A 14,061-nucleotide genomic window follows, 5' to 3' on the forward strand; every position below is an offset into this window, starting at 1 on the left:
TGTGTGTTACTCTGGGGTGCCAAATGATTTGACACTAATTGTGCTTGCACTCACTCTAAGCAGCTTGGAGGTTCTAAAAGCAGAGAGATCTTTTCTGCCTGGCAGAATTGGTTGAGCTTTAATGAAAACTTGGGGATGTAGAGGAAAGTGACATAGAGAAATTGAAGTTCCACATGGGAAGCTCCTTAAGTCTTTTATTTTTAAGGATAATATAGGTAATTAAACCTGTAAAATGTGTACTATATCATCGAGTCTTGAATAGAACATTCTAGAATGTCATTAAAAATCTATTTAACTTCACAGCTTTATTTTCTGGAAAAAAATAAAGCACTATCAAAAGTACAGAATGTACATAGCATTGCATTTTCCTTGGAAGAGTATCCTTTTTTGTTTATATCAAAGATGGCCAGGTCATGGGGAGAAAGACTTATTTACATTAGGTACATAATCAAAGCATATATATTTTGGCTTCTAAGAGCAGAGAAGCATCATATCATATTAAGGTGAAGTTATATCTAAGAACCAGGGCATATACTTTTTAATTTCTCTGATGTTATTTTAAAATACGGGTCCCATAGTCATATTAGTGAATTATATAGAGTTTTGTTTTTCTGCATAAACCTAACTAACATTTAAAAGAGGGTAAATTCATTTTTAACAAATGTGGTATAATTGTAACTATTGAGATTGGATATTGGATAACATTGTTATCCAATAACAATGTATTTAAATTTGGTTCTGGGCACTAGGAATTCATGTGGCCAAATTGAGTGTTGGCTATTAGGAACCTGCATTCTGCTGGAAAAGACAGCTTACATGAACATGTGGCATGTGATGGTGTTCAGGGCAGTGGAGAGATACAGTGCAGGCTTGTGGCACAGAAAGAGGAGTTGAGGGAGTGAGCAAGCAGCTTTAACCCTTGGACTTTAGCGCCAATATTAAGTTAAAACCACCACTTCCTCTCCCCATTTCAAGGACAAATGTTATGTTCAGAAGTCCTTTTGAAGACTTTGCTCTTGTCTTCTGAAACTTAGAGTCACAGTGTAGCCTGATGTCATTTTTAAGCTCTGAGTTCAACATAGTGAAGCTGTAGTAACAGTGAAAGGTAGTTCTTACTTGTGGTATCCATACCCAGTCTTTACCCCAGTTCTAAGCGTGCCAGCCCAATCTCCTGGTGTAGGCTTGGATCCACCACACAGGTGTTCTTACCATCACATTAATGCCCAATCTTCTCTTGCTCCTGTGCCTTTTAAACAGGCTCTTACTGTTGAAAAAACTGTTACCAGTTTCCCTTCTTAGACTGAGCTGATGAAATGAGGGTTTCAAGTCAGTCCCTACTATTTCTGTCCACATGCAGTTTGCGGAGGAAACTCCTGGGGGATTACTAGAAGCCCCCACATTTCTGTTAGGTTACTGGCATACAATCCTCCCAGGAGTTTGGTAGGGGTTGTTCTTACTTTATAAATGAGAACAAAGGAAGAGAGGTGGGGTGCTGATTTCACAGCCAGGTCTGTTGGATTTCTAAGCTCAGGATAATTTAACCTCAAACCCTGACGCAATGAATATGCACTTAATTTACTCTTAAAAGTGTCTTTCATCGAGAAGATATAAGCAGAGGTATATATGGAATGGATCTGCCATTGTACTAAAGCACAAGAATGCCGTTCAGAGGTCTATAGTCTAAGGATGCAAGAGTAAATTTTATTTATAACTTAACCAGGCTGAGGTGTGCCCAGAAAGTGGCCAAAAATGATTTAAGGTGAATCTGTAAGAATGTTTTCAGAAGACATAAGCATTTGAATCAGCAAATTAAGTAAAGATTATCGTCATCATTGTGTGTGGACATCATCCAAGCCACTGGGAGCTGAATAGAGTAGAACTGGGACATCATCCTCTCCTGCTCTCAGATATCCATGCCACTGCTTTTTGGGCCTTCAAATGTGAACTGGGACTTACATCAATTACTTTCTCCACTCCTTCCATTCCGTCCCCATTCATTCCCTTACTCAGATCTTCAGACTGAATCGCACCCCTAGCTAGCTCTCTTGCTTCTCCAGATCCTGGGACTTATTGGCATTCATAATCCCTGAGGCAGTTCCTAATAAGCACCTTGAAACATCTATATCTCTTTATCCTACTGGTTCTTTTTCTCTGGATAACCCATAATAGATATTTTTTAACTAAGAATGTTTGTAGAGGAAGAAAGTTTTAAGGATGACTTTTCTGAATTAATTATGGGGTTTCTGGAATTGGCTTTCTAATATGATTAGGTTTGAAGACAGCAGTGCTGTTTCCAGTAGGAGAGAAAGCACTGATAGTCTGTGGGGAGAACTGTTTATACATAAAATATCTGCCTTGGGGTACTCCCAATCAACCACTTACATTTGAAGCAAGGAGCTAAGTGATTCTGCATATGATACTCTCACACATTTTTAGGAAACCCAGGAATGTAATAACATTGATTGGTTACTCCTGATGTCAGTGAATCAAGTGGTGAAGTAAAGGGATGAGCTTGGGGATTGGAATTCCCAGATCAAGCACCGCCATCAGTGGACTAAGTGCTTCTAGGTGTGCCAGCCCTCTGTAGCTGCAGGGCTGAAATTGCTGGAAATCAAAGGCAGAACCTTCTCCTTTTATTGGCTAAATACAATGCAAAGTGAGCTCCCAGCTTCCCAGGATGTCTACTGGAGGAGTGAGGATATTGATTAGGAAATAAATCCAAATAAAATTCAAGGGCCTTCTGCCTTAGTAAAATTTCTAAGGGTCCAGTGGTAAGGGGCATGGTAAGATATCTCTTCTAAGGAGAGGGATAAATTGTTACATCTGGCCCCTCCTACAACTCTGAAGAAGGCACAATGCCTAGTACCAGTTAGGATTTTGGAGGAAACTTGTTTGAGTGTGTTATTCAGGCCAAGTGACCTATAGAGCTGCTGGTTTTGTGTGGGGGCACAGAATAAGAGAAGGTTCTGCAGATGTCCAGGCTGCTGTGCAGGTTACTCTGCCACTTGAGCCATATGATTCAGCAGATTCAGTAGTTGTGCCATGATTCACTTCACAGAAATTTAATGATATATATCACATATATAACATATTTATATATATAACATTTTATATATATAAAATTTACACATAGCTTTTAACATGATTTTTATAATATGTATTTTTAAATTTTCATATGATCATAAGATGGGCCAAACTATGACATACTAAATACATGCTTTTTAATTGTCTTGAAATACATTTGTGACAACTGTATTATACTGCTAAAAAATTTCACATGTTGCTTGTTTTTGTGGATTTCAAATTGAGATGTAGTTATAGGGGATCCTCAATTGCCCAACATCCAATATGCCTTCAGTAAAATATTGATTATATTGTTTAACCATAGTCTATAACCTAAAATTCACCTTATGATTAGCATTACTGTATCAATCAAGATAGAATAATTCCTAGTGTCCCAGAACTAATTAACTTAATAAAATAAATTATACAAAAATCACTGACTATATGAATATGGAATAAAGGTGTTAAGTAGAAAGCAGACTGCACCAAAAGGAGATGCCTCTGACGTTCTCCATAACAAAATTTTCACTGCTACCAAAATATTAATAATTATTCATCTGTTCATAGTTGAATTAATAATCTCATTTCTTGTTTTGTCACCTATAAAGACATGAATAGTGCATCTATATGTCATGAAACCTAATCATAGTATATTACAATAAAAATAATTGACCATCTTGTCTAAAGGATTTGAAAAATGACATTTCTAAATGAGTGCATTCCTCTCCATTTGGTTTCTAAAAGTTGTGGGAAATAAATAAGAATTTAAGTGATCCTTGGATCAGCATTCCTTAGTGTATGCTGTGCCCGAGACCTTATAGTGTTTTAAGGAATCATTTTACCTGAAGTGAAAGTCACAACAAGATCAGAGAAGTAGCAGTAGAGAATTGGACATGGTGGCTGATGCACAACATCCTGGAGGTCACCTTTCATCTTCCTCTAGCTCCTCACTGCAGATATATGCTAGAGGGCAAAACCAAGCATTTCTTAAGGTATATATGCTTATGCATGGAGGAGCTTGACCTTGCCAGATAAAATGATTACCTTTTGATGTCCTGGGATTTAAACGTGTTACCTGAAGACACATTGAAGGAGATTAGACAGACTCTTGAAAATTATTCCTACCCACATTCTCTCTTTGCACAACTTTTCCAGATTTAACCCATTAGGTAGTAATTAGGAATGTAAGAACATTTACTTTATATTTCATTCATGATAATTTGCTTGAGCATGATAAGACAAACCAATAGCATATGGTCCTGAGTTTCATACTTATTTATATTTAGTGATATTTCTTCACTAAATAGAATTTAGTGAATTTTACATATTTCCCTAGAGTCTATATTAGCTGCATATGGAACTATCTCATTTTATACCAGTGTACCAGTCAATAAATACCTTTAATGGGTGATACTTTGGTTCTCTCATTGAAAATAATTGTCATCACTAATACAGAGTCCAGCAATTATTCTTTCTAGAAAAAAATTAAAAGTACTAAATTATCGATGATATAGTAAGAACTCAGAAAACTTATATGTGCATATGGTTACACAAAATAGTGTTCCCTATCCACACATACAAAAGCAACAGTACACATAGAGAGAACATTATGTTATATATTTTTTTCATACTACCTTCAACCATAGATTGGGAACTCTTACTATTGGGTACCATCTCACCACTGATTCTACATGACAATAAAAGAATTTTGGTGGCTCAAAAATTGTTCAAACAAGCATTTTCAGTTACCAGGATACAATTATAAACCCATAGAATGTACACTTGCAAGAGTGAATTCACATAAACTACAGACTTTGGGTGATCAAGATGTGTCAATGTAGGATCATCCATTGTAAGAAATGTTCCACTCCACTGGGGGAGTTGACAGGTTTGGCTATGCACTTGTGGAGACTGGGAGCATATGGAAAATCCCTGTACTTTCCTCTTAGTTTTGCTATAAATCCAAAATAACTCAGTAAAACAGTCTTATAAAAAAGTATTCAAGTGAACATATATAATTGCTTTACTGTTTCACCACTGCTAATATGGCCACAGAAATATTATTTACTTTGCATGCGCTTAAATTAGTAAAATGGAATGTATTTTGAAATAAAGTAGGGAATAAAAATTTTAATTAGGGTACTAATTCAGCAGAAAATTCTCAAGGTATTATAGCCCCCAAATAGAAAATGTGACCAACCTCACTGATTTTGGGAGTTATTTTTAAGGATATGTTTATCAACACTTCTTCCATCTAATAGTGTACCTATAAATGGCAACATGTAATTAAGTACATATATTAAATCTTTCAATTAAATTTGGCTGCTGAGGATCTGGGGAATAACATGAAATAAAGTAAATTTTCAATAATATATTTTGTTCAGTTATAGGTTTTAGATATTTCTAAAACAGTTTCTTGGTTTAGTAGTATTGGGTACCATCTCACCACTGATTCTACATTTCAATAAAAGATTTTTGGTGGCTCAAAAATTGTTCAAACAAGCATTTTCAGTTACCAGGATACAACTGTAAACCCATAGAATGTACACTTGCAAGAGTGAACTCTTAAATAAAATACACGTCAAAGGTTGTCCATGTACTCTATGTATTGAGACCCTTTTATGTTTGTAGTTTCTCCAGGCTTTCATAATATTATATAGCTGAGATATCTAAGGTTTTTCATTTATTTTTATAGTACCCTCTAAAGGCATGAGTTTGAATCCTATTTTTGACTTGAAAATCTGTATCTGTACTTACTGGGGCAAAAGCCATATGCTGTAGGGAAGTATGAATTGTAAGAAAGAGACTTAGAAGTTGCAGTGTCTCGTGACATTTAAAGAGATTTTTCACAGCAAAAAAAAAATAAATATAGAAAAAGATAGTAGTAAACTCAGTGTTAGAAGCATAGAAATAGTGGAGAGAAAAATATTAATGCTGAATAATATTTTTTGATACATATAATTAATTTTGAATTTATAGACTGCAGGAGCATGGAGAAGAAAAAATTATATATTTTATTTAATTCTCAAAATACACATGAATAAAGTACTTAAAAGTTTGCAATGCTTTTATATTGTATCTTTCTGGAAGTAAAATGATTATATGAGAGAATGAATTACTAAGATTTCATGGTTTTAAGATAATTTAATAAAATTACTTCAGTGTTACCTATTTGACTTATTCATACTGTAAATAATTTACTCACAAGATAAATTGATCACATCCTATATAAATATATGTAGATAACAAATACTATTTTGTTTAATACACATTATCATATTAAATCATATTAAGGGAAAATGATAATACTTACAAATAAAATATACCTAGATTTTTATTTGAATTTGTAAAGTATTTTAAACAGTTTTTATTATCAAAAATGTAAAACATTTAAATAAATATGAAGAAGTAATAAATATTACAAATTCTAAAATTATTTTGAAACAAACATGAAATAACAGATAACTTGTTATAATTATTTAATTTTATAAAAATATAATGGCTTTAAAAATGCAGTTACAATATTATCTCATCTAAATGTTAGTAATACACTAACATAATATAATATCCAGTGTTCAAATCAGGATCCAAAGAAGTCCACATGTGACAATTGGTTGATTCTTCTTTCTTCTTTTCTTTTGGCATGGCTAGAAAATGAACTCAGGTTTTGTGCATGACTCTACCCTTGAGCAGCTTCCCCAGTTTGCAGGTTCTTCCTTCAATTGATATTTTTCCCTGGAATGTATTTAATAAGTGAAAAAATAGCCAAAATTTTATGTGGCTTCAAAATTAAATATCAAACTAATTACATTGATTTGACATATTTTGTGACCCTGCATTTATTGGACAACTGAAGTTTAATACAGAGACATGATTCTATCCAGGTTTGTTTATTTTGGCAAAATCACTTAAGTGGGTCATGTTTTTCTATGAGAAAGCATAGGAGTTGGTTATTTCTTTTCTAATCCTGGAAATCATTACCCAATTATAAGAATTTGTAAGGGCTGGGGATGTGGCTCAAGTGGTAGCGCGCTCGCCTGGCATGCGTGCGGCCTGGGATAGGTCCTCAGCACCACATACAAATAAAGATGTTGTCTCTGCTGAAAACTAAAATAAATAAATATTTTTTTAAAAAAGAATTTATTAGGGATTATAGAATGGTAATTTTCTAATTCTATTATTTTTAATATACTTCTTGGTTGAACTATTTTTATTAAAAGAAATTTCTGCTTATCAAATTTTTTTATCCATCAGGGTATAACTTCAATAGAAAATATATTTTGCAAAACATTTTGAACACCATTTTTACACTTTTTTCCTTATACGAAATTTGTATGGTTATTAAAAAATAAAAACTTGTGAAACTAAATTAAAGTCATACTTTTCTAAGTCTTTTGATATTAATGAGCCTTATGGAAAAAAATTCTAATGTTTAGATGATGCTACTTGATAGTTCAGTAAGATGTTATTTTAAATAAGTTTAAGGTAATTAGTGAAAAATGTGTTTTACTCTGTGGTAGAGGTGATTGGAAAAAAACAAAAAATAGAAATAAAAGTAGGTAGCTATCTAATTCTACAAGGCAATTTTTATTTCCATATCTTGAAACACTTTAATATTGTGGTATTGATACTGTAGATGTGCTAATACTGCCTCTTTTCAAATTATTTACTTTATTTTTGAAAAGACATAAAAAATAATCTGGTATTGATTAGCACTACTAATATGCCACATCAAATTATAACATTTTGACTTAGTGGATTTAAAATACATATGTTCATTTAGTGTGGTGTTTTAGTTGTACAATTGATATTGTAGAGTTTTATAATACAGAGAAAAGCATTTGTCTTTTCTCAGCTAAAGTTTGTAATGTTTTGGATCCCTTCATTTTATTGTATTTCCTCTAGGAAGTAGTGGCAATGCCATTCTCATTTATTTCTGTATTTTTTTTTTTTTTGCTATGCACTCTCAAAGTAATGTTTTCATATTTTAAAACTTTATATTATACTATCTGCCAATAGCAATGTTTTGCTTTGTTTTGATTCATTGCAGATATATTTGGAACAAAGGAAACAGCCCACACAACAAAATATTAAATCACAAATGTCAGAAAACTCTATCTCTCCTTAGTCTAAACTCTAAAATTCATTACCTGTTTTTAAAAAAAATAATGGTCCCTTTTCTACTACTGTGCACAGGAAAGGCATAATCAAAAACGGAATACAAAAATATCAAAATATTTCAAAAACATTCTACATAATCATAAAATTAAACAATCCATAAAATTTATGGATCTTAGTATCAGCTATCTCTAAATAAGCATTAGTTATGTTTTTACTGACTACTTATTAAATGTATCATTAATAAATGACTGCAGAAATACTTTTAAGGCAACATTAAATCCTGTAAATTTTATATTTTACACATATCACAAATACTGATAAAAATATGACAGTAAATTTTAACATAGGAAATAAGAAATGAAAGAATAGGGGAAGTGTGACTAGGTAGGTAAAATTCAAAGCATGTAAAATTTGTCTTGTCCCTAACCATGCCTCCATGTCCTATTCAAAGTCCTTGAGATTCATTTTGAGAGATATTGTTTTAGAGTTTCCAATTCTCCAAACACTTATAAGAGAGAGACGCCTCTTATAAATAGCTAGACAAGCACATTCCTCAATGGGACTTATTAACCAAATGGGTAACATGATGAATTAATTTTTTACTTTTTGATTCTTTGTATTAGAAATTTTAGGGAGTAGTGTCAGTAATATAATGACTAATATTATCTAACTATTCAGCATTCATATGTAAAAAGTGAGGATAAGTTCATTACTCAGATGATTTTTCTTCAAACATTATTTGCACAAGTTTTCACATGATGAATATTATGATTATTTTCATTTCTAAATTTAATATTATAACTAATAATGTCTGAAAAACTAGTGTGAACCAATATAATGCTCTAATTTCAACTTGCTACTTGCATTATAAAAGTGAAGAATTTTTGATTTCATATCTAAAACTTTTCTCTGGTCAAAATATCTTTAATTCCTTTCTTTCCATTTTAACTATGAACAGTTAAATTTGCATTTTTAAGATAATTTTCAGGCACTTTTGGGTGGTGTGCAATGTGCACTTTACAATTGACTTATAATTGGACTGTGCTGACAATGGAAAATCTTACAAGTATTGAACATGACATTTATTAAATGACAGTATTGCTGTCATCTTGGCTTCTTTTATTGAAAATGCAGAGAATTATAATTGGGCTAACAAGCCTGGTAGCCTTTTCTCTTTCCAATTATATTAACTAGCCTAGTCTAGCATTAGCTGCCTGAACACACAATGAAACAGCCCTAGAGCTTTTGTTTTTCTTTCTATTTTATTTTGGTACTTGCCCAAGAATCTAAGAAAAAAATCTTCTGCCTTCATGTAATGTTTGAGAATGTTTGATAATTTTTCTCCATCCCACCAAAAAATGTAAACACCTAAGTTTTCTATCTTGATTTCACTGATTTTGGATAAGAGATTAATTCTAATAAAAGACTAGTTGTATTTGTTATGTATGAGAAATTATTATCTTAAAATAATAATATCAATCTTTATCTTAAAATTTTATAATTTTTTGGCAATTTTTCTTTGAATTTATTCTAATTTATTCTAAATGTTTTTTTAAGTGGTGGATTGATTTCAAAATGAAATTTCTCTTCACATGAACCAATCAACGTATTGACGTATTACTCTATCCTTTGACTTTCAGCAAGTAATGTAGCTTACTGTATATGAGAGTGAGTTTTGTGAAATATTAGATATTTTGTGAATTTAAAATATTTTGTGAATTTAAAAACTAAATTTTTAATTGAAAATTAAATACTTAAGAAAAATTATTCGAAATAGTTTTTGATTTAAAACATCTAAGTTTGTAGCATGTCACCTATTAGGAATGTTAGATTCTATATTAGTTTTATTCTCTTTTTCTGGTTTCTTAAGATTTCAAATCATTAGCTTACTATTACATTTCTTTTCCAAATATTCCCAAACCTCTCTCAAGATATTTAAGATCTTTAGTCAATTGTTTTCTGTATAGAAATATGAAAACAACTTGAAAATTTGTCCTATAGACATTAAACATCACTATAGCACAGAAGAGATCTTCTGTAAGGATCTGTGTTTCAGAATTAATATTAAAAAAATACTACAAGTCTATAAAAAGAAATAGTCCTTCAGACAAACTATAAGCACTACACAATTATTTTAAAAAGTGAGTTAGAACTCTATGTATTAAACTGAAGAAAAATGTGGGAAAGCAGAATACAAAATAATATGCACAGTATGATCTTGTTTTTGAAAATAAAAGACAAAAAGTACATGTTTGTTACTGAGTTTTATAAGAACTTCAAAATTTGCATTTAAAAATAACATTAGTGGTTTTTTTAATTTTATTTTTTTAATGTGGTGCTAAGGATTGAACCCAGGGTCTCATGCATGCTAGGGGAGCACTGTACTTCTGGGCCACAATCCCAGCCCCAACATTAGTGTTATTTTTATGTTTCTAGTTTAATGGGATCTGTTCAAATTGCATTTTAGAAGTTGACAGTGGAGAAGAGGGGTTTCTATTTACTTTTCTCTGTCCTCTAGTTTTTTTAGATATATTTCAAATTTGTATTTAAACAATAAAGCAGTCTTATTTCCTTCATTAAAAAGGTGTACGTTACTTGGTAAAAGAAAATTTTGAAAATTTACATGTAATATTACATAATTTAGTGTCTCCAGTGGGTTATTTCTTTGTTATAAATTATAGCCTAATAATTAGTAAAAATGTTGTAAAACAAATAGTAGTTAAATTTTTGATCTTTGAGGTTTTTTTTTAAAGTTCACAGTAATATTGTAAATCATTCTTCTTTTCCAACCACCTACTTATATTTAAAGTTGTGCAATAAATAGCTTGAGTGAGTTTAAGAAAAGGACTTAATCCAGGTTTCTTAATATAATTTTAATTTTATTTAAGTGTTTTGTTTGGAAAATATTATTTAAAATACAATAGTAAGATAGTGTTTGTTATCCATGTTTGAAAATGAATTTTCCCATAAGGAAAATTTAACTAAACTTTCTCAAGTTTTTTTTTTAGTTCAAATACCTTGGAAAAATGAAGTGTAAATTAAAAGTTTCCATTCCTACTTCATGGGTACTAAATCCAAAATCTAAATTAAATTGCACTAAAGGTCAGTCTACAGAACTAGAGACTTTATATTTCCCAATTAAGGGATGGGCTACTTTATCTTTAATATCCTTTAGAGAGTGAAAAAACACTCCCTCCTCTTTCAGTCTTCATTATCAAATAATATCCAATCAAAGTAGAATATATCACTTCAAATTTATGTCTGCCCCAAATAGTGTTTACCACTAGATATAAATAAGCTTCAATTTCTACCTCTTAAGGGAATCATGCCAATTAAAGTAATGAAGTTTTCAAGTTTCATAGCTATATAGTCAACCATGTACCAAAATAGCTGGGGTTTAATGAATCATATGATTTGAGTTGGGTATTGTTGAAGTACTGATGCTTGCAGTTTATTAAGTGACTCGTTCCTTAAATACAAACACCACAGGGTGGAATCTTCGTGCACAGATTCTGGGATTTGATACACCTAGGCTAGAATTTGAAACTTTCTTCCTTTGTGCTCTGTCACCTTCAGCAGGTAACTAGACAATTCTGACTTTCATTTTCCACACCTATGAGGCACAAACATCAAAACTTAACGCTCCAAGTTGTCATCATCATGTGGAAGATGTAGGGAAAGTGTGAGACATCAGGCTCAGCATTTAGTAAAGCATTCAGTAAATGAAATGACCTGCCCTTGTCATTAATTCATACTTTTTGGTTTACGGTTTAATTGTTAAATGGTATTAAACATATTTAAAGTGTGAAGCGTGCCTGTAATACCAATGAATCTAGAGGCTGAGTGCAGAGGATCCTTAGTTTGGGCCCAGCCTGTGCCAACTTGCCAAGACCCTGTCACAAAATAAAAAATAAAAAGGAGTAGGGATGTAGCTCAGTAGTAGAGCACATTTGGATTCATTCCCCAGTGCACTCCTCTGCAAAATAATAGCTATGTATGAATAACTTTTTATTGATTATCGTTTAAGTCTTAGAACTAAGAAAAACATAGAGAAAGAAGTGTGTTCCTTGAGTTTGGTGTCTTGCGGTGTTTCAAGTTGCACCTCACTATTGGCCCTCCTGTCTTACTTTCTTACTCCTGTGTTTCAATCATATACTAATGAAGTATAACAATTGTCATTTTCTTTGTTATAGGTTCTCTTGATATAAAGTATGTGGGCAATATAAATGTACTTTTCAACTTAGTACTAATAGCATCTCTGTTTTCTTGCTAACTAGAAAGTCTGTCTAATATCTAATATTTGTTTCTTCTTCTTGTGCAACCTTTCCTTGGTACCAGCTGCTGCTTCAAAGAATAAAGTTAAAGGTGAGCCCATGTCCATTTTGCATGGTTATGGTGATTCACTTTTCTGCTTATTTCAAGTTCTCTTAAATGATAAAATCTATTCTGTTGGTGTCAATGCTATTTCAGTGCATGAATACTATTTATAAGTTACCCAAAATTCATGTATTTCAACCATTCGGTTTTGATATATGTCTGTTTGCATGGTTGTTTTTAAGTTTGTTTTCTAGTTTTGTTTTTCATTTTATTTCATTCTGAAATGTGCTTTCATGTGCTAATATTTTGCCTGTAGACCTTAGCTTCCTTAATAAAATTTAGAATTTAAAAAATATGTCATAATTAAAGCTTAAGGAAAGTCACAAAATTCTGTATGCCTTCATATAACTATTTGAAAAGGAAATTAAATCTTCTAAAAGATGAATATTATAAACAGTTCGAGTTATTTATTATTTTTTCTTCTATTTCGAGATTGTATTAAATTTGTCTGATAGTAATCTGAAAACATATTTTCATAAAAAAGTATGCACTTGTCTAAAAACCAAAATATCTTCCTAAAAGCCAAAAATCTGTCGTAATGTGTCTTTTATGAATTTGGAAAAAATTCAAATTATCTATCTATATAATCTGTGTATCTATTTATGATAGTATGTACTAGATTCATAGTTCATATGATTCAATTTATATTTCTCATAGTAATCTATTCACTGTTTGTAAAGTTTTTCTGTGGTAAGCCATTGTTGTAGATTGTGGCCGCCATTAGAAGATGGCGCCGGCTTCCACTGTGGCCTGTGATAAACAAATTCTTTTGTGGAGAGTTGACACGCTATCCCTTGCCACCCTATAAGAAAGATCCACGTGGCGGCTTAAGATTGGTACGTGGGAGGCTTTATTAGGCTGTGCTTGGGCGCTCGAGAGTAGAGGAGGGGGGTCACTAAAAGATACTTTAATCAAGGCCTGAATAAACTGCTGAAAGAAGATTCCTGAGTTGCGTCTTCCTTGCGGGCAAGGGGTCGCGACATTTTTCTTTTTTTTTTTTTCTGTTTATGTTTCTCAATTAGCCAAAAAACATTATTTTATTTTACTTTTTGTCTTTTAGGTCCAAGTTCTAGTTCTATGCTTTGTTTTAATATAGTAAGTTAGGCCTACTTTTGAAGTGTTAACTTCCTCCTCTTGATAAAGCTTAGTATTTACTTTAGAACCCATAGTTTTCTAGCAATGTATTTGTCAAAGAATACTAAGTGTAAAAGAGGGGTTGGCAAAATATTGTCACCTCCATGCCTTGTGTAGGTTCTTGTATCAGAAAATTTGATAGAAATATTAGCCAATCTTTACTGTAGTAATTTTCTGTCTGAATTTGAAAAAAAAACATTCATAGAACAATTAATGTATGTTTATAAATTAATAAACATAATGAATTCATATAATAAAAGGTTAAGAAGTGTTGTTTCAGAAATGAGGCATTAAGAAAAATGAAATAATAATGTGTCAATGGTGGGTAAACCCATACATAGAGAGACAGAGATTCTTACTAAAATC

At 31.9% G+C, this 14,061-nt stretch overlaps 1 protein-coding gene across 13 annotated transcripts in view; it reads left to right on the forward strand.

Annotated features, from left to right (window-relative positions):
- LOC143387505 (3',5'-cyclic-AMP phosphodiesterase 4D-like) overlaps positions 1–14,061 on the forward strand; it is a 200,365-nt gene that overhangs the window by 26,889 nt on the left and 159,415 nt on the right. For 6 of the 13 annotated variants that reach the window (XM_077108407.1, XM_077108410.1, XM_077108405.1 and 3 more), the window contains exon 6: positions 12,523–12,549. The exons of the other annotated variants lie outside the window; for them this stretch is intronic. In XM_077108407.1, coding sequence (XP_076964522.1) covers positions 12,523–12,549 — 27 coding nt within the window. The remainder of the gene's footprint in view (positions 1–12,522; positions 12,550–14,061) is intronic. 13 annotated transcript variants of the gene reach the window in all.

The sequence above is a fragment of the Callospermophilus lateralis genome, unplaced genomic scaffold (assembly GCF_048772815.1).
Source record: "Callospermophilus lateralis isolate mCalLat2 unplaced genomic scaffold, mCalLat2.hap1 Scaffold_66, whole genome shotgun sequence".
Classification (NCBI taxonomy): Eukaryota; Metazoa; Chordata; class Mammalia; order Rodentia; family Sciuridae; genus Callospermophilus; species Callospermophilus lateralis.